General features: G+C 36.0%; 1 protein-coding gene across 1 annotated transcript in view; it reads left to right on the top strand.

Moving 5' to 3' along the window:
- The first annotated feature begins 6830 nt into the window (after nucleotides 1-6830).
- The window catches only part of SRRM4 (serine/arginine repetitive matrix 4), a 164651-nt gene continuing 148926 nt past the window's right edge, over nucleotides 6831-22555 (top strand). Inside the window, exon 1 of the mRNA XM_053699748.1 lies at nucleotides 6831-6961. Coding sequence (XP_053555723.1) covers nucleotides 6831-6961 — 131 coding nt within the window. The remainder of the gene's footprint in view (nucleotides 6962-22555) is intronic.

Below are 22555 nucleotides of genomic sequence, written 5' to 3'. Positions count from 1 at the left end.
TCCCCTCAACTGAATCTGGACCAAGAGACCAGGGATTCTCTTCTCTGGTGGCTATCTCGGGTCCATCTGTCCAAAGGTATGACCTTTCGCAGGCCAGATTGGACAATTGTTACGACAGATGCCAGCCTTCTAGGTTGGGGTGCAGTCTAGAACTCCCTGAAGGCTCAGGGATCGTGGACTCAGGAGGAGTCTCTCCTTCCATTAAATATTCTGGAACTAAGAGCGATATTCAAGGCTCTTCAGGCTTGGCCTCAGTTAGCAACTCTGAGGTACATCAGATTTCAGTCGGACAACATCACGACTGTAGCTTACATCAACCATCAAGGGGGAACGAGAAGTTCCCTAGAGATGTTAGAAGTTTAAAAAATAATTCTCTGGGCAGAGATTCACTCTTGCCACCTATCAGCTATCCATATCCCAGGTGTAGAGCACTGGGAGGCGGATTTTCTAAGTTGTCAGACTTTTCATCCGGGAGAGTGGGAACTCCATCCGGAGGCATTTGCACAACTGATTCATTGTTGGGGCAAACCAGAACTGGATCTCATGGCGTCTCGCCAGAAAGCCAAGCTTCCGTGTTACGGATCCAGGTCCAGGGATCCCAAGGCGACACTGATAGATGCTCTAGCAGCGCCCTGGTCTTTCAACCTGGCTTATGTGTTTTCACTGTTTCCTCTGCTCCCTCGACTGATTGCCAAGATCAAGCAGGAGAGATCATTGGTGATTCTGATAGCACCTGCGTGGCCACGCAGGACCTGGTATGCAGATCTAGTGGACATGTCATCCTTTCCACCATGGTCTCTGCCTCTGAAACAGGATCTTCTACTTCAGGGTCCTTTCAACCATCCAAATCTAATTTCTCTGAGGCTGACTGCCTGGAGATTGAACGCTTGATTTTATCAAAGCGTGGCTTCTCCGAGTCAGTTATTGATACCTTAAGACAGGCACGAAAGCCTGTCACCAGGAAAATTTACCATAAGGTATGGCGTAGATATCTTTATTGGTGTGAATCCAAGGGTTACTCATGGAGTAAGGTCAGGATTGCTAGGATATTATCTTTTCTCCAAGAAGGTTTGGAAAAAGGATTGTCAGCTAGTTAAGCGTCTGGCAGATGTTCCAGACATTCAGGCATTTTGTCAGGCTTTAGTTAGAATCAAGCATGTGTTTAAACCTGTTGCTCCACCATGGAGCTTAAACTTGGTTCTTAAGGTTCTTCAAGGAGTTCCGTTTGAACCTCTTCATTCCATAGATATCAAGCTTTTATCTTAGAAAGTTCTTTTTTTGGTAGCTATTTCCTCGGCTCGTAGAGTCTCTGAGCTATCTGCCTTACAATGTGATTCTCCTTATCTGATTTTTCATACGGATAAGGTAGTCCTGCGTACCAAACCTGGGTTCTTACCTAAGGTGGTATCTAACAAGAATATCAATCAAGAGATTGTTGTTCCATCCTTGTGTTACACAATTTGGACGTGGTCCGTGCTTTAAAGTTTTACTTACAAGCTACTAAAGATTTTCGTCAAACATCTGCTTTGTTTGTTGTCTACTCTGGACAGAAGAGAGGTCAAAAGGCTTCGGCAACCTCTTTTTCTTTTTGACTAAGAAGCTTAATCTGCTTAGCCTATGAGACTGCTGGATAGCAACCTCCTGAAAGGATTACAGCTCATTCCACTAGAGCTGTGGCTTCCACTTGGGCCTTTAAAAATGAGGCTTCTTTTGATCAGATTTGCAAGGCAACGACTTGGTCTTCGCTTCATATTTTTTCAAAATTTTACAAATTTGATACTTTTGCTTCTTCGGAGGCTATATTTGGGAGAAAGGTTTTATGGGCAGTGGTTCCTTCCATTTAAGTTCCTGCCTTGTCCCTCCCTTCATCCGTGTACGTTAGCTTTGGTATTGGTATCCCACAAGTAATGGATGATCCGTGGACTGGATACACCTTACAAGAGAAAACACAATTTATGCTTACCTGATAAATTTATTTCTCTTGTGGTGTATCCAGTCCACGGCCCGCCCTGTCATTTTAAGGCAGGTAATTTTTAAATTTAAACTACAGTAACCACTGCACCCTATGGTTCCTCCTTTCTCGGCTTGTTTTCGGTCAAATGACTGGCTATGACAGTTAGGGGAGGAGCTATATTACAGCTCTGCTGTGGGTGTCCTCTTGCAACTTCCTGTTGGGAATGAGAATATCCCATAAGTAATGGATGATCCGTGGACTGGATACACCACAAGATAAATAAATTTATCAGGTAAGCATAAATTGTGTTTTTTTTACCGGCTCTCCCCATTGATGTCTATGGGGAAATCGTGCACGAGCACGTCAAAGCAGCGCTTGTATTTGGGTGAAGCATGGAGCTCAACGCCACCATATCTCCTGCGCAAGCCTGCTTTTTGTAAACTTGCAATAGCAGCGCTTTAGGGAGGTTAAATACTGCCACTTTGTGGTGCTCGTTAATTTCCCTATAGCACTCAAAACTCGTAATCTGGCTGACCGATTTTTACCCTAACCACTATGTGCAGAACCCTTCACTGCACTTTAACCTAACTACAATCTACTGAACCATTCATTGCACTTTACACTAACCAGACTGTACTGAACCCATCACTGCACTTTAAATTAACCACACTGTACTGAACCCTTCACTGCACTTTACACTAACCACACTGTACTGAACCCTTCACTGCACTTTACCCTAACCACACTGTACTGAACCCTTCACTGCACTTTACACTAACCACACTGAGCTGAACCTTCCACTGCACTTTACCCTAACCACAATATGCTGAACCTACCACTTCACTTTATCCCTAACCACAATGTGCAGAACCTACTACTGCACTTTATCCATAACCACAATGTGCTGAACCGTTCACTGCACTTTACCCTAACCACTATGTGCCGAACCCTTCACTGCACTTTACCCTAACCACAATATGCTGAACCGTTCACTGCACTTTACCCTAAAAACTATGTGCCAAACCCTTCACTGCACTTTACCCTAACCACAATATGCTGAACCTACCACTGCACTTTACCCTAAAAATGTTATCTATATGGCCCACATGAACTAGCAGTCTCCTGTTGTGAAATGTAAATAAAGAAGCAGGTGATAAGAGGCTGTCTGTAGGGGCTTAGAAACAGGCAGAAATTTAGAGGTTTAAATGTTATAAAGTATATTAAAGGGATAGTAAACCCTAAAAAAAAGTTTTGCATTTTTAAAAACATTGTATCCAGTTTATCAAATAAGCAAATAAGATGTATTAGCTCATCTTTACTGTTTACCTGTAAATTGCTGCTGAAATAATTGATTATGCCAAACCCAACTTTTTTATAATCATGCAGACAAATTGCCGAGTTCTACCTAGGTAGAAGAGTAATGGCGTCCTGCATGCGCATTAACAACTGTTTTAGAGCAACGCATGTGAAAAGCTCACTTCTTTCCTCCACTGTTAGCTGCCGTGTCATCAATCCCTCGCCGGATGCGTTAAATATGAAAATCAAATATGGAGTACTGTCAGTTACATCTCCATTGCGCATGCGAATGCCCAGAATTAAGAATGTGCATGGGAAAACTGCTTCATTTATATTCAAATATATGCACCAGTGCTGAAAAGCGATTGGCTAATAGATTTCAATGCAAGAACAGTGAATCCAGCCCTCTATTTGGGGCTGTCTCAGGAACCGCTTTATACAGAAATTAAAATATACATTTTATAAATATGCAAGCTTCGTTTCTAAGTACATTTATATGTTTTTAAAAGTATATAAGTTGAACTTTCTGATTATGTAATTTTTTATTTCTTGAAACATGGAAAGATTTCTAACCCTTTAATATATGTTGGCTGTGCAAAGCTGGGGAATGGGAGGTATCTTTTTAAACAATAACAATAACAATTTTAGTGTTGACTGTCCCTTTAAATATTCTAGAGCGATAAGGTCAGCCATTATTGGGACTTCAGGGGAAAGCCACTGATATTGTATTTGAGGTGCAGTGGTTTGAGACAGTGATATTAGGGCATTTTGCCACTGGATGGCTATGGGACAGTAGTAGTCTTAGCTAATCAGTACTGGGGGGTCATGGCTGGGTTTTATAAGCTATAACTCTGTTATTTCTGCAACATAGGTACACATATTATATTCCCTGGCTGCTGGTCATGGTGATCAGTTGTCTGGTGCATCTATTATTTAGTGACCAGTATATAGCACATAGGTTATTAGTGGAGTAAATATGATCCAGTAGAAATCATCAAGTAACAATGATAAATCTAGTGGCACAACACTTTATCTGCATTTTTGTTTACTAATTCTGACAGTGGGCAATCTAATAGTCCAAATATGCTCCTTTTCAAACTTTTTTGTTGCATCTAAAAGACGGTATGTAATAATGTATCAGAATTATTTTTTTAATTTGTTTGTTTTTTCCTGTTCCAGTATTGGATGTGTATATTATTTTCATGTCAGATTTAGGGAGGCTTGTCTCTTTCCATCACTTTGTTTCTTGGAGTTGTTCTTGTCACAAAAAAAGATTATTTTTAAGATTTGTCATATATGATAACAAAAAACAACTTTTAAGTACAATCTCTTTAAAACTTCTAAAAATGTATACTAATTTCAAATTCTCTTGTTTTGATACTGAGTGCCACTCGTTTTATTATACCAAAATATAGCCAAATGTATTATTTTTATTATTATTATTAATTAATTGTTTTTCATGATTCAGATAGAGCATGCAATTTTAAGCAACTTTCTAATTTACTCCTATTATCAATTTTTCTTTGTTCTCTTGCTATCTTTATTTTAAAATTAAGGCATCTAACTAAGGAGCCAGCCAATTTTTGGTTCAGACCCATGGAGAGCACTTTTTTTTATTGGTGGGTGAATGTATCCACCAATCAGCAAGAACAACCCAGGTTGTTCGACAAAAATGGGCCGGCTTGTTAAACTTACATTCTTGCTTTTCAAATAATGATACAGAGAGAATGAAGAAAATTTGATAATAGGAGTAAATTAGAAAGTTGCTTAAAACTGCATGCTCTGTCTGAATCACGAAAGAAAAAAATGTGGGTTCAGGGTCCTTTAACATGAATTTAAAGGGACAGTCAACCATATAATTGTTATTGTTTTAAAAGATAGATAATCCCTTTATTACTCATTTCCCAGTTTTGCATAACCAACACAGTTATATTAATATACTTTTTACCTCTGTGATTACCTTGTATCTAACAACCTTCTTCCAGCCCACTGATCACATGACTGTGACTGTTTATTATCTATTGTCTTAAATTTAGCATTGTATTGTGCTAGATCTTAAATAACTTTCTGTGCCTGAACACAGTGTTATCTATATAGCCCACGTGTACTGTCTGTCTTTGTGTTGAAAAGAGATTTAAAAAGCATGTGATAAGAGGCAGCCCTCAAAGGCTTAGAAATTAGCATATGAGCCTACCTATGTTTAGTTTAAACTAAGAATACCAAGAGAAAAAAGTAAATTTGATGATGAAAGTAAATTGGAAAGTCGATTAAAATTAAAAGTCCTATCTGAATAATGAAAGTTTAATTTATACTAGACTGTCCCTTTAACATAAGCTATGCATGAGTGTGGCAGTGTATACATAAGTGAATTAAATACATTATACGTTTTGGGACGTGACAGTTCATAGGGCATTGCATATTTTTATGAAGAGGAAAAAGCACTAGACTACATGTATGAAATGCACCTGTGTGTGTTTCAGATCAGCTATGTGCTCCTGATTTATGGGAACATTTTAAAAGGAAGCAGCACTTTCACAGTATGAAGAATGTACTATTTTATTTGTATTCACATAATGGATTTCCATGTAGCATATTTCAGCAGATAAGGTTAATACAATATTGGCTCAGTCAATATGCCAGAGTCATCTGCAGTGCTGACATACTATAACGCTAAGCTTTCAAAGGAGGTTGCTTACCTTCACGTACAGCAGAAGGTCGCACACAGATTCAAAGAAAAGCTGGGTTATGAATAGTACAAAGTGTTTTGCCTTAGGCAGAATGACAGATGTGAAAATATCACCTAACACACTAATAAACCGGTATTAGAGTAACATCTCTATGTTACTGCTTATGAATATGCAATATATTGTTGTGTAGCTGAAAGATCAAATCACACAGAGTACTGTTTTATTATAGAGTCAATGTTAAAGCACATTCCTACATGATAAAAGTATAAAAGGTCCCTAGGAGCATTTTCTTTCTTTGAAAAGAAGAGTTTCTTCCGCACCCTCCTATCCTCTCCATTCATTCTGGGTCACTAGTAATTTGAACCTTGGACCATTCTACCAGGCACACGCTTGGCTTGCAGGCTTTTGTTATGCAGATGGTGCAGGCCTGGGAAGGTTTTTTTTTTTATAGACACAAAGGGAGGGGGGTGGTGGGGTGAATAAAGGAGGGATGGTGCTGAAGCCCTTGATTAAACGTCACAGAATGAAATGAGACAAAACAAAAGCCTAGACTTATCCACACACACACTGACTACCCTCCCTCACTCTATGCTAAGCTTTTGCTATCCAATCCCCTACTAGGGGAGGTATAAGTGAACTGCTTGATTCTATTTCTTTTCCCTTCATTATTATTATTATTTTTATGCCAGCTTTAAAACTCAGGAGCAGAAGCTGTGGCTTTTGGTAGACCTTAGTCTGACAACTGCCCTAAAGCAAGGGGAGGGGTAAAACAAGCCCCTCCTCTCCATCACCAGCGGATTCTCTCTTTCAGCATTTGGACAGCTCCTGAAATCTCCAGGCTGAGCTGTTAAGGGCAGAGGAAAGAGTAGCTGCTTCTATTTCCTCCCTTGATTATGGCAAGTGTCCAGCAAGGGGAAAAGCAGCTCTTCGAGAAGTTTTGGAAAGGAACTTCTAAAGCTGTGGCCACTCCTCGAAGGGAGAGTATTATTGTTACCAGCATCACGTCCAGAAAACCGCTACCAAGGTAGGACAACTATATTGTGACGGGGTGGGATGCATGAGGACAGACAATATTGCCCTTTAGGTGTACATTAACTTTTAATATTGTTTAAGTCAAAAGCATTGAGCCTTGAATAATTTAGTTAAATTGAGGCAACTATTACATTTGATAATTTATGTTCACCATCAGCCTAAAATGAATTGTTTGTTAAATGTAGTGGAGGGGATTATTTTGTCCAATTCAACCGTCTCTTGACAGTTTGACCAACAAAGACAGCACATTGTATGCATTTGAAGTCTTCTCTGGCAGCCAAGGGGTTAATGGCACTGGACACTGGAACAAAAAATGCTGTATTTTTCATATTTATATTGGTATACGTGACTTCTGCTGTTATTGATTTGTTTCAAACAACCCATCCTTTCTCTATGCCCAATTTCTTTGTACTGCACGTCTCCCTTTATGCTGCTGAATGCTTAGCACTATCTGCCCAGTCCTGTGCTAGAATACAATGCGGTAGGCTCCTGCACTGTACCCTTAGCAGGAACAACATACATTTTTATTTAATACACAAAGCGCATTTTATACATTGTTTTGAGCTACTTCTTCAAGGGCTTATTCTCTTAGAGTTCATACCCATCATATTTTATGAATGTGACCTAATAATATAGTTGTGGTGGAATGAAGATCGTGTTGAGTTACACAAGGGTGGACTTGGATGCATGACTAGATGTTTTCCTGACAGGGGTCAGTCATTATGTGCAAAACTCTAATTGACTAGGTAAAGCCATTCTATGTAAAGCAAAGGTTTCACTGAAATATTATTTTTATTCCCAAGCAAGTGTTGTCCACATTTAAAATATATTTAACCTTAATGAAAGTTAATGATAAACAAAAGTAGTGGGACCAATGTTTGATTGCTTAAGATACCTATCTGAGTTAGTTTTACTGGACATAAAGTAATTATTTATAGGGTATATTATTATTATGGCTTTTTTTCAGCAGTCATTACTTTTCCTCTGTCTTGGACATTAAAAGGCAAATTCGTTTGCGACACACTCTTCAGTTTTATTTCTCAGCTTTTGAAAGCAATACCTATCATGCAAGAACTGTGCATCATGAATGTGTCATTATGATATCATGTAAAGTAAGATAAAATAGCTTACAAGATAGTGATCTTCTAGTTCTTTACAGCAGCACATTTTAATATTTAAGCAGTTCCTAAATTGGTCAATATTGGATTTAATATTAATTTGCAGAAAGAGCAATGTTTGTGCTATTTTGGTTAAAATAACGTAATGTTACTGTGTTTCTTATAGAAAACGTTATAGGTGGTAATTTATTTTAATTAATTGTATTTTTGTCATGTGTGACTGTTTGGTACTGATCAGTGCAGCCACTTGGTTGAATACGAGAGCAATGCAACATTTTATAGACTTTGTATATTGTGTAGTATACATATCTGTACCATTAGTGTCAACGATCTGTTAATTTCTGGATCTATCTCTATCTATAGACATTTCTTACTGTAGTCGTAATGCTCCAATTAACAAAATGCATCATACAGCATTTTTATACTAGAGTTATTGACCTCTGTGGCAAGAAATGCATTGTGTCACAACCACACAAAAACATCATATTCAAGTGTTTTGTTTTATACCCTTTATGTTGGTATTAACTGGCACCTATAAGATCCCATTTATTTATCATATAACTAGGTTTTGCAAATATTTGTCAATCTGAGTTTTTTTCTGTATTTTAGAACAAGTTTTGAAGTAAATTACTTGCAGACATTTAAGTAGTTGAAACAGACACAATTACAGAAAATAAATTCAATGTAACAAAATATGTTTCATAATCAGAAATATTTGCTAATGTATCAATTCCACAGAGTTAAAAAAGAAAGACTGGACAATTGCTTGAGAATGAACAATCCAATTGGACCATTGTTACCATTATCAGCGGCTATTAGACAGCATATGTCATTGGTCTGGCACAGGGGACATATAATTATGTACTTTAAGAAGGGACTTAAAGGGACTTTAAAGTTTATATATATATATATATATATATATATATATATATATATATATATATATATATATATATATATACATAGTTCATATAATCAAATAAGTACTAAATTGAGAAAAAAAAAAGCATACAAAATGGGTGACATAAAACATTTAACTCTGACACTTTATTAATGATTTGTTTAAAAAAATGAAAACTCTGGTTGATATATTCTTATTTGTCTTAATTGTATCCAACAGGGCTAGCTGTAAATGAGTTTGACCACTGCTCTATACAATATCTGCCTAGTATGTAGCTAGTTTAGGCAATTTGTAGCACATGAAGGAAACCTAGGTTACATGGTTTTTCAGCCACTCTTAGGAGTGTAGGACAAACAGTTGTTACACAAAGCAAGTTGTGTTTTTTTGTTGTTGTTGGTTTTTCTTTCTATAGGAGACACACAAATAAATAATGAATGTAAACATTAGGAAGCTTTTTTTTAACCATCAGTATTTAAATATTTTATATTAGAATATCAGAATGTTTCATATCTCTTTAAGTAGGGCTGTAACTGATCACTGCTGCACAGCTTAGTTTGCACCCAAGAACTGTGACTACAGATCAATCTTTGAATGACCTTTTTATTTCTTAACATTAGAAAATGTAATTATATACTTCACTTCCAGTAAGTCCTGCACATTCAGTTATGTGATTACATTGCTGATTAGATAGACCTTACAGTTGGCTGAAGTCCAAATGACAGCTTGTTTGTCCCACCAATAAGGCTGGAGTGAAGACTTGTCTGTGTACACTGCTCATCAAAGAGGTTCTCGTTTTTAAGGAAGACAGACTGAGTATGAACAAGAGGCTATGATTTGAAAATGTAGGGTTGGAAAATAATATATATATATATATTTTTGTGAAATGAGCATTTTATAGGAAGAGTCAACCATAATGTAGTATAAGGAAAATTTGCATAAACTCAGAAATGCCTAGTTATAATATTCAATTAAACTAACAAATATTTACATAATTCTGGGTATTCTGATTATTTCTGTCTATCTCTCTCTCTTTATATCTGTCACCAGTAAATACTTGTTGAGTTTTGCATGACAAGTATTACATTTAAAATGTAAGCATTTGCACAGTATATTGTATATAAGCATAGATATACAATATATAAAAATAGACTAAACACATAAAATGGAAATTGCTGTAGTTGAGTTGGAATACAGAGATGGTACCCCAAGAAGGTTTTTGAAGGAACAAAAGTGTTAGTTTGCAGCTTTTGCTGTTTCAGCATTTATCCAGCGTGCTTTGCCAATTTAGGGGTTGTTAGCACACAAACATATGAAATAACCAGTTATTCTCTATAATCAGGTCAAGTCTTGCAGGGAACCATAAAGGGACAGTAAACATTGGAAACAATTTTTTCACTACATGCAGAATTATGTATCATAATCTGAATTCCCTGTAAGGCCCAGCAGAAAGATAGTTAATTAGGGAACAGCACCCTGCATTTAGCAAATATGACACAATTTAGACCGCAAGGTATGGGTCCCTTATTAAAGGATTACTTTCTGTTATAATTTTTAAGCCAAACAATTAACATATTAAAGTTAATAAACATTAATTAAAACCTACTGACCTATATTTTCTCCAAAACGAAGTTTCATAACGTTCTAAAAGTTATATCTTTTATTCACCGATGATGTCACGTTATCCTGCCCACTATTTTCAGCACTGCATGTTCAAAATACTTAAACCAATGAAATTGTGTTTAAAGCGCCATTTTGAAGCCTAGGTATTGTAAACGGATTGGTACAGAGCAAAGGATACCCGCAGAGTGGGTATGGAAAACAATTAAATTTGCAGACAAGATTTCTGATATACGGTAGAGATATGTTAATGAAATGCTATTGATAAAAAGCGTATTTGGGGTAGTTAGTTAGTAACAGGCATAGAAAATATTTACTTACAGTGGCCCTTTAACTGTTTCACTGATTGGCTGCTCACAAAATGTGGTCTTAGAAGGAACACTGATCATAAAGATAGCCAAACCTTTTAAAAATCATTTCAGTGTATACACGTATCCAGACATAATTGTTGTTATCGTTCCATTATAGCCATCCTCTTCAGCACTGCAGTTTTTTAAAGTGTCACGATCTTGCTGTCTAATCACAGCTTGCCTGATCATGCTGTTTAACTTAAAGGGACAGTCTACTTGATTTTTATTGTTATTGTTTAAAAAGTTAGATAATGCCTTTACTGCCCATTAAAAGGCTTTGCATATCTAACATTGTTAAATTAATATACTTTATAACTTCTAAGTTTGCTTGTTTCTAAGAATCTACAGGCTGCCTCTAATCTCTGTGCTTTTTTAGCTTTTACAATCTTGCACAACAGCCAGACAGTGCTAGTTCATATGTGCCATATAGATAACTGTGCTCAGTTGCGTGGAGAATAATAATGGTTTCACACCCTCCAGCACTAATTGGCTAAAGTGCAAGATTGCATACAGCTAAACAAATAAACTAAGGTAAGGGCTGTCTGCAGGGGCTTAGCTATAGATAATCATAGGTAAAATGTATCAATGTAACAGTGTTGGTTATGCAAAACTGTGTAGTGGATAATAAAGGGATTATCTATCTTTATAAACAGAACAATTTTCAAGTAGACTGTCCCTTTAATGTAGTGCTGCGCACCAGTTTTGGGTAAAGCACTTGACAGCTGCAGAATTATGAAACATTATTTCCAACATTTTCTGTACTTTTAAGCATAATGTGTCTTTTTCATGAAAAATAGATACAAATAAACCATATAAAATCATATTAGCAGAACATTAACTCATTTGCTTGCCTTTGTATGCTGTAAGATTTGCTTTTGTGTATGCAATGTACACTCATATTGCTTTATTTATAAAATACAATGTATAGTCATATCATGGCAGAATACTCAATTACAATGTCTATAAAGTCAAATCTTTAATAAAGGGTTAATTTTTGGCATCTCGTTATTGTGAGCTACAATGAATACATTGCACAAATGTTACTAAAATAAGAAATAGCATTCTGTTAGCATTACAGTAGGGAGAGTAATTAAATTTCCTAAAGACTTGTATTGTAGTTACTGATTTTTCATGAGATGATTCTCTAAAGTAAAAGGGGCGGCTGAAAAAAAGAAGAATTGTGAAGCAAATATTTGAACATTTTTCTCATTAGCTTTTCAGATCTCTAATCCTTTAGCAGGATGAACTTGAAAAGTATAAGAGACTTATCCAAGCTTAAAAAATAGCTTACATGTCAGGGCAATGTTATTATAATATAGAATTTTTTGGATCACTTAAAGAAGAATGCAAATTAAGATTTTTTTTATATATATATATATATATATATATATATATATATATATATATATATATATATATATATATATAATGTATTCATGTAGAAATAGGTGCACTCCCACTAACAAGCAATCTTCATATGCTAGGGTTCTAGGAGTAGTAAATAGAGCTGATAGACAAAGCACTCTCTGGTCTTATCAAGTGTACTACAACACAATGTTATTTAAAGTGATGTTTCAGGGTATTCACTCCTTCATCAGACCAACCTTGGGGTCCATCAGCTCTCTCTCTCCCAGAGTTCTCGAGCCCTGGGTTAAAGGAATAGAAAACTGCAATATTTTCTTTCATGATTTGGATATAGATCATACAATTTAAAAAAAACTTTCCAATTTACTTCATTCTATTGTTAGCCTTTGCTGAAGGAACAGCGGTGCATTACTGGCAGCTAGCTGAACACATCCGGTTAGCCAATCACAAGAGACAAATGTGGTCAGGCACCAATCAGCAGCCAGCTCCCACTAGTGTAGAATATGTGCGTATTCTTTTTCAACAAGGGATACCAAGAGAATGAAGCACATTTGAAAATAGAAATTAATTTAAAAGTGTCTTAAAACTACACGCGCTGTCTGAATCATGCAAGTTTAATTTTGACTTTACTATCCCTTCAAGTGAAAAAACTCCCTTCAAACATAATAGTTGTTATAATCAATGCTGAATTAGCTGCTTAAAGGGACAGTATACTGTAAATTAGTTTTTCCCTTAATGTGTTTACAATTGCTTTTTTTACCAAATGCAGAGTAAAAAATGTATGAAAACTAGCTTTTTAAGGCTTATTTGTGTATATTAAAGCTCTGATTTTGTGTTTTGAAGCCACAACCTAATAAAATGGGTTGAGCTTGTAGGTATAATTAGATCTCATTACTGTATCACATTGTGCACATATACCTGCTTCTTTATCTTATATCTGTCCTTAAAACAATCACCAGTACTTTGAGAGAACAATGGAAAATCAACATTTTATTACCTTATCTCTGCTATATCGCACTGGGAGTGAAATTTCTTCTGCTGGCTGTGTTTACAAAGCTCATCTATAGCTGGTACGCGCGGCCACAAACTTTCAGAATAGGTGGGGATACCACATGCTAAATCAACAATTTCAAATGCCAATATAAGGGTAAAGGAGCTACTTGTAAACAATTTAATACACTCCAGTAGGTAAAGTGGATCATTGGGAACAAATTAAAGGGGAGAAAAGTTTTGAGTAAACTGTCCCTTTAATTTTACTGAACTCAGATATTTTGATTTTATGTGAAGTTGCAGAAACCCTATTAAAAAATGTTCTTTAAAGGCCTGTTTGTAATAAGTTTCACATTAATCCAATCTAAATATAAATAACCACATAACACACACACTTGCATGTAACTATGTATTTAAGGCCCACAAATGGGTTAAATACATAGTTAAATTTTACTCCAAAGCTGTAATGCATTGCAACTTATGAACTGGAAACTACTTGGCAGTGCACATGTGTGGTTGATTATCTATATGTTTAGCTGCTTTTGTGGGAGCTTATATATAACATGCAAGCATTTGTCAACTTATAAAGCACTCTATCACATAATATCACTTTATTATTGCATGGCAAACTCTAATGAAGGATGCTTCACAAGTGTGCAAGGCCTCCCCCTGCTCTGGCACAAACAATTGCACTAGAGCAGGGGATGTCTATAACCCCAAACGAGCGAGTGTCAGGGTGATTTATCTTGCCACCTTTGAGGTTGCAGAGAGGAATAAAAAGTGGTAGCAACCAATCAGCAAGTGCTACCCAGTGTACTGAAACAAAAACGTTGTTTTTTTTTATTCCTGCTTTTTCAAATAAAGATGCAAAGAAAAATTGATAACCAGATTAAATTAGAAAGTTGCTTAAAATTGCATTCTCTATCTGAATTATGAAAGAAAACATTTGGGTTTCATATCCCTTTTATCATAAGATATGCAATACACTGGCCATCTGTTCTTTCTGATATATGTCAACAAAATAGTGGGTAAAACAAAAATCACAATTGTTTTGTCAGACACAGATTAATGTGTGTGTGTGTGTTTAGTTTTCTTCTGTTTTCTGAAATGTAAGAAAATAGCTAACATAACACAAAGGGCTATCAAAAAGGAAAGACTCAGGTGTAAGATATGTATGAAAACACTAACAGAAATTTACAATGTGTTTCTTTAGAGATGTTATAATTAATGCACATGATGCCAGAATAAAAGTACAGTTTGATACTGATATATCTCTTGAGAACTTGCCCTGTTGCCAATACTGGGAAACTGCTACTGATTTTGAGTATCCAATGCAAGAATAATTCTGGGCTAGATATGTAAATTAGGCACAGAGAGTGGTTTGTGAGAAACACACTTTTGTTTTGGAAAGCATTGCTGACCTTATTTTCTGCTCATATGATTTAACATGGAAGATGTCTCAGCTTATACTCATGTTTTATAAAACATAATACTTGTTGCTACATAACAATAACAGGAGGGAGAAAAATATTAAAAGACCAAATCTGTCAGTAACATTACTGATATATTTTGTTGGATGATAGAACTTTCTAACAATTTGGTAAGCTGTTAAATAAGTTAACACAGATGTTGCTGCAATAACTAATTAAAGCCAATGGGAAATACTCCTGGTGTAGGCTTACTGATCAGCCTCAGAGCTTGGGTAAGAAGCAATATGTTACATTATTATCAAGTGAAATCTGTGGACTAAGCCTTTATAATGAGTAGGGAGGTAGTGATATTTTATGTAGATATTGGCTTTCTTTCTTCTGTTACCCCATGTATGAATGAAATACACCTTAGCTGCTTAAACAGTTACTGTTTCACTCTGTGTTTAGTGTAATTCTCTATTATATATATATTTATTTATAATAATTTGCCACATTGATTAAGAAAATGCCCATAAAGTCATTTTTCCTTCCTGGTAAATAAATGGAAATTGTTAGTCGGAGATGCATTATTAAACATCTATAGACTAACACCAAAAAAACCAAAGCAACAAACAATCTGAAAGACAGACGTACACAAGTAGATTCCAGTTTGTGTTTCCCTTAGGCAGGACCATCTGGACTGTAGTCATTTTGCTACAAGCTGTGGGCTCTTATTGTTCCTGGTATCCAATTTCAGCAACGCATAAGGACAATGGTTGTCTGCCTCTATGATAAAAAACATATCTTAATGTTTCTGCTGCTGTTAAAACCTGATTCCCACTTTGCAGTACAGGCTGGAGCTGACTTTGTATTCAATGATGGATACAGTTCTCTACAACTGAAAGTGTTGTTGCGTGATCTAATATATGTTTAAATGATTTTCAATGGATTGAGATTGCACTAAAATAGTATCTGTATTTCTTTCAATTCAGTTTTGTGTGGCTTAACTGTACTTTTACATTGTGTGATCCACTACCAATATAATCATTACATTTAAAACCCTGTATAAGGAATGATGTAATTAGCACCAAGGTAGGGACTTTTTTTTTTTATCTGGATCTGATGAACTGCAGCAGAGAGCTCACGTGACATCTGAAGGGCAGGCAAGCAGCAAAAGGAACCTAAGACATAGTTGAAAGAAAAAGCCAATTATTTGCTCTGCTCCACAGAGAATATAACACCATGTCATTTCTAATGTTGCTAATTATAGCTGAATCATAATGGAGTGTTTTTAAAACTAATCACATTGGGATTTATTATATAACAAAATTTAGCTTATATTTATTCTGAGATATTTCTTAGATTGCAATAGACTCTGTTGTCTTACAAATTAAATGGACAGTAAACACTTATATTTTTTTATATCCAATGTTTAGATATGTGTAATTAAACAACTTTGTAATAAATTGTGATTATTTATTCTGCCCCTTTTTCATGTAATTCAGCGCTGAAAATGTGGATTTTCTTATTCTAAGACCTGGAAATGCTTCTCAAGGCTAATCCTACTACATGTCTTTCCTTAATTGGTTTTGCTTCTTAACAGCTGCAAAATAATGTATTTTATACTAACATTATGAGTATGGCAAGCCTTGTTGTCTGTACACTCAAGCCTGGACTGGTGCCTCCAAATATGGCAAAGGTGGGTGGTGTTTGGTTATTGAAAACCAACTGCAACAAACATGAATTTAGTTTCTTTTAAAAATATTTAGACTTAGCTGATCTATTATTATTCTATAGCAAAAACATAAATGTTTTGAAATTGCAAGGTATTTACTGTACCTCTAAGGGAAGTAACCACAGTGCAGTAGTTATTCTCTTTTAGACATGTGCATTCCTCAATTGGGTCGATCTGAATGTCAAAGTTGGAGGATGCAAGCCAGATTCGACAGGTTTTGGAGACAGATTTATTCTTGTGAAAGTTCAACACACTAAGACCTGATTTTGCACAGAAATAGACCGAAATAGATGAATGCACATGACTATTCTCTTTGATTTTAGCAAATATAGCTGATATGACATTTGATAAGAGAATATAAAAGCAACATTTAAAGATTTGCAAATGTTTCAAAAGAGAGTGTGACTCTATAAACATGGTCACTTTGAACCAAACACAAGTCTGATAAAGTAGTACAAGTGAGTTGTAAAACTTCTTTGAAATGAGTTTAAATTTAAAAAAAGGAGGGAGGTGAAGTTTCAGGTGTTCCAAGGGCAGAACCAGGTGATCTGGGGGTGTGGTTATGAAGTTGTGGGACATGGACTGACTGAAAGGACAGGGGCAAGTAGTAGTAATTTTTTATCCTTCTCCTCAGACAGATGGGGGTGCAAAATAAAGTGTTGTCCCTTCCCAGAACTTCCACAGCCCTACCCCAAAGAGGCTGGACAAAATTCTACAACTTTCATATTTATAACCTTTGTACATGCTTCCCAGTGTTTGCTTTATAATGGTAACAGCTTGTCTGTCTGTAACTGTCTAAATAAGATAAACATATTGAAAACGTTTTACAGATGTTATGTCCCTTGACTATTCTGAGGCAGCAAAACTGTACAAAGTTGTTGTTTTTGTTTTGTTTTGTTGTTTTATCAAAACTTCAGTTTTTAAAGCATATTTTGAGCGAAAATCCTTAGCAATGCAGTGATTATTTGCAGATGTATACTATGCATACATAAAAAATGTTTTTTTTAATCTTGAATACATGTTGTAGCTTGTTTGACACCCACAATATTAATACAACATATAAATATGTGTTACTTGTGAATATTAGTTTATGATTAGGCAATATAGTTAGCTGCCTAAGAGAACCTTCCTTTTTTCATGTTTTGGCTTGTTTTTTAGGATTAATAATACAAGGTCATGCATGGGTCATACAGTCTTATCAGAAAAGAAGCAAAAACAAAGACATTAAGAGCAGAGTTATAGTACTGTCAGTAGCAGACCACCTCAACAGAGGGCCCTGGTGCAAGATTTTTTTTGGGGACATCTAAAGGTAACTCAGTAGAAAGCAAAAGGAGAATAGATATAAAGATAGATTGATAGACAGACAAATTTACAACCTGCACTAATAAAAGGCTCCTCTGCATTAGGATTGTAAACATTTTGCACGCACCTATGTATAGACTGGCTGTTATGGGCCCCCTCCAGCTCTTGGGCCCTGGTGCGACTGCATCTGCTGTACCAATGGTAGTCCCGCCCCTGAGTACTGTGAATTCCTTAGTTGGAAGGAAAATCTCAGAGATTAAATGAGCAAAACAAATTCATGAGGCTTTTTTTTTTTTAATAAACTCAGTTTGGAACATTATGTAACAAAACTGTAAACCTATAATATTTGTTGTTGTTTGCCAGACCAACTTAAATGATTCCTGTCATGGCAACAGGTTTACTGTACACACAAAGAAAGCCATGCTTCATTGCATCTACTCTTTCCGCTACATATTTAACGAGGGTTGCAAATGCAGTCAACATCTTTGAGAGAAAAATAAAACCGGAGTCAATACATGTATTGCTTGTGCACTCTGCCTTACTTAAAGGGACATAAAACCCAAACTTTTTCTTCTGTGATCGAGATAGAAAATACAATTTTAAACAACTTTCAAATTTACTTATATTATCTAATGTGCTTCATTCTCTTGCTATCCTTTGTTTAAGGAACAGTAATGCACTGCTGGGAGCTAGTAGAAAGTAAATGACCAGATACATATATGTGCAACCACCAATCAGCAGCTTCTGAGCCTACCTATGTATCCTTTTTAACCAAGGGTACACCTAGAGCAAAACAAATTAGATAATAGAAGTAAATTGGAAAGTTATTTCAAATCACATGCTCTATTTGAACCATGAAAGAAAAGTTGGGGTTTTATGCCCCTTTAAGTAAGTTAAAGGGACATTAAAAACATCTTCATACTTGCAAAATAGATATCAGCAAGTAAGCACTAAATTGAAAAGAATATGCAAAAGAAATGTAAAAGCATTTATAGAACCACTAAACACAAAAGAATAACATAACTGACAAATCCATAATACAAACACAATGCAAAAGAACTTAGTTTGTATTTTAAATGACTAGTGGATTTTTTTCTGACAAATTTGAAAGTTAGTTATATTTTCCTTCCCATTGCATCTTGTGACAGCAATCAGCCAATCACAAAACAACGTACATACTGTGAATTCTTGCACAGAAGCTGGTGCCTCAGAAAGTGTTCATTAAAGGGACACTGAACCCAAATTTTTTCTTTCGTGATTCAGATAGAGCATGCAATTTTAAGCAACGTTCTAATTTACTCCTATTATCAAATTTTCTTCTTTCTCTTGGTATGTTTATTTGAAAAGCAAGAATGCAAGTTTTGATGCCGGCCCATTTTTGGTGAACAACCTGGGTTGTCCTTGCTGATTGGACAGCACCAATAAACAAGTGCTGTCCATGGTCTGAACCAGAAATTTGCTGGCTCCTTAGCTTAGGTGCCTTCTTTTTCAAATACAGATAGCAAGAGATAGCAACGAAGAAAAATTGATAATAGAAGTAAATTAGAAAGTTGCTTAAAATTGCATGTTCTAATTGAATCATGAAAGAAAAAAATTGGGTTCCGTATCCCTATAAAAAACAATATTGTGCACATTTAGGAAAGTTGTTTAACATAAGTTGCTCTATCTGAATCATGAAGATTTAAATTTGACTTTAGTGTTCCTTTAAAACAAATTTCGTTAGCAAAATCTACAGTTTACTATTCAGGAACATATCACTAAAAAGGCGTTGCAGTGTTGTTAAGCTTATCTCCTAAACTGTGGCCAATTAGAGGCAGGTATAAATAAGCTCCTGCACTGATAAAACAATAGTAGCATGTTGCAGGGGCGGTGCTTAGCATCGAGTAGGCTTCATCCAGCCTCTCTGGGGGAAGTAGAAGGAAAACAATTTTCTGAGTTAAATTACAGGAAATGCGAGCAAAATAAATAATGCAAATATATTGCAAAATTCTTATTTCTTTCTTTTTTTCTGGCTATATATAATTCAATTCTTTGTGGGGGATAACATTTTGCTGATTACCTTTAGCTCTGCAGCAAAAAAAAAAATGAAGTGAAAACCAATCAACAGGCAACCAGGAAACCTAAACCAGTAATAGAATTACAAGTGACATATGGTTCTGTCAACCAGCTCACCTTACTCCATATGGTAACATCTCATTCATATTATAAGAGAACAATGAGCACATGCCATCTGCCATGAACAAGAATACATTCAAATAGCTGTACTTTCAATCTATATCTGTATACACAAACATTACATTTCTTTTATCATAGTATCTTAAAGAAACATGGAAGTCAATGGTATGCGGGTACTGTGAAGCCCCACACTTAGGGCTAGATTTATCAAAGCTGAGGCGTACAGGGGCAGGTATACGCGCCCCCTGTACGCCTCAGCTCGCCTGTGGCGGGGCGAAATTACCCGCAGGTAATCAACATTGCACACAAGTGCAATTTTGCGCTCGTGTACAATCCCGCCCCCTGCCCGCGCACAGCCAATCACGCGCGGGCAGGAGCTGTCAATCTCCTCGGTCGGACTTGACCGCAGAGATTGAATTTCGCCACCTTAGAGGTGGCAAAGTGCTTAGGGAAGCAGCGGTCTGGTGACCGCTGCTTGATAAATTACGGCGAGCAAGTTCTTGTGATAACTTGCAGCCGTAGGGGCTTGATAAATCTAGCCCTTACTACTGCAAGACACTTTGCAATGCAAAGCATGTTTAGAAAAAAAATTTGATATTAATCTGGGCCACTATGTGCCTCTTGGATAAAGGCTTGTGATGATTGGTGGGTATTCCCCCTCAGTGATCAGCAACATTTGCACCCCAGATGTTTTGGAACTACACTTCCCATGATGCTCAGACACACTTTAGGTTGCTGACCCCTGCCCTACACACTCAGATCATACTTGCTTAGTATTGCCACTGTTAGCACTGAGAAAGTGACAGTCAACACCAGAATTTTTGTTGTTTTAAAAGATAGATAATCCCTTAGTTACCCATTCTCCAGTTTTATATAACCAACACAGTTATAATAATACACATTTTACTTCTGTATTTACCTTGTATCTAAGCATCTGCAGACTGCCCCCTTATTTCAGTTATTTTGACAGACTTGCATTTTAGCTAATCACTACTCACTCCTCGGTAAATTCACGTGCATGAGCTCAATGTTATCTATTTGAAACAAATGAACTAACGCCCTCTAGTGGTTAAAATGCATTCAGCTTAGAGGCATCCTTCAAGGTCTAAGAAATTAGCATTTGAACCTCCTAGTTTTATCTTTCAACTGAGAATACCAAGAGAACAAAGAAAAATTGGTGATAAAAGTAAATTGGAAAGTTGTTTAAAATGACACCCTATTTGAATCATGAAAGGTTTTTTTGGACTTGACTGTCCCTTTAAGCTTCACTGGGCACACAGGTGTTGTGCTAATTTCAGTGTGAAAATAGATTGGTGCTTTGCAGCTGTTTCACTGAAGTATCTTTTCAAAGCCTTATTAATGATCATTGTATCAATAAATAATTTTTGGCAAACTAGATGATAGAGTATGTTTTGTCACTCATGGATCTAGTCAAATTTGCCATTAGACACAAGAGGTAGGTGCCTAGAGGCTATTTCTCTCAGAGAGGGCTGTCTGCATGATAATTCAAGTAATGCAGCATTAAAATCCACTCCCTGCTGTTTTACATTCGATCTGCAGTAAACTTTACTGTCCAGAAAAGTTAATTATTCAGGCAAAATTACAAAAGGCTTTATAACAAAAAGCTCACATATACATCATAATCAGTACTTTGATATTCAATAATGTTGACTTCACAAATGCTCTACAAAATAGGCAAAAAGTCTCACAATTTTCTTAATATGAGTAGCTATAATTACATTATATGCTATTAAACAGACGTGAAACACTTTGAGAGTGTAATATTTATATATATATATATATATATATACACAAAAAGGGGAGATTCTATTCAGCGCTTAGAGGTTCATGTGGATCTATTAGTAGGCACTTTATATATCTATCTATCTATCTATATATATATATATATATGTGTATTTATGTAGGATATATATATATATATCTACACTTGTGAAAACAAGTCTTTACTTATTCCCTTCTATCATATATATATATATATATATATATGTCTCTCTCAAATAGTCCCACACAATTATAAGGTGGATAGTCTTTGGAGCCGTAGTTGTTCACACAGCCATGAGCACTAAATTTGCACCCAATTTCGCCAACCTCTATATGGGGGCCTTTGAGGATGACATGGTTTATAGTGGAGCAGCTTTCAAAAATAAAAACGTAATCTTCTGGTGGAGGTTCATTGATGATGTTCTAGTTATCTTGGATGGTGAAGTGGAAACATGGAGCACCTTTGTACAAGAGCTTAACAGCAATAGTATGAATTTAACATTTACCCAGAGACATCATCAATTGACTTCCTAGATGTCACTCTATACATTTCAGATGTTGGCATACAGAGTAAATTATACAGGAAAGCTACTGACACCAATGGCTATCTAGACGCTAGAAGTGCCCATCATCCGAATTGGATAAGAAATATTCCTTTCGGACAGTTTCAAAGGCTCAGGAGAAACTGTACTGAATTAGGTAATTTTGAAGTAGAAGCAACAAATCTACAGGAAAAATTCACAGAAAAACACTATCCAAATAAGACAGTACAGGGGGCATATAAAAAAGCCAAAGCACTAGATAGACATGTATTGGTTCACATAAAAAAGGAACAAACAGAT

This window comes from Bombina bombina, chromosome 2 (genome assembly GCF_027579735.1).
Source record: "Bombina bombina isolate aBomBom1 chromosome 2, aBomBom1.pri, whole genome shotgun sequence".
Lineage (NCBI taxonomy): Eukaryota > Metazoa > Chordata > Amphibia > Anura > Bombinatoridae > Bombina > Bombina bombina.
The sequence above is the reverse complement of the archived record's forward strand: the minus strand, read 5'-3'. Positions and strand labels throughout refer to the sequence as shown.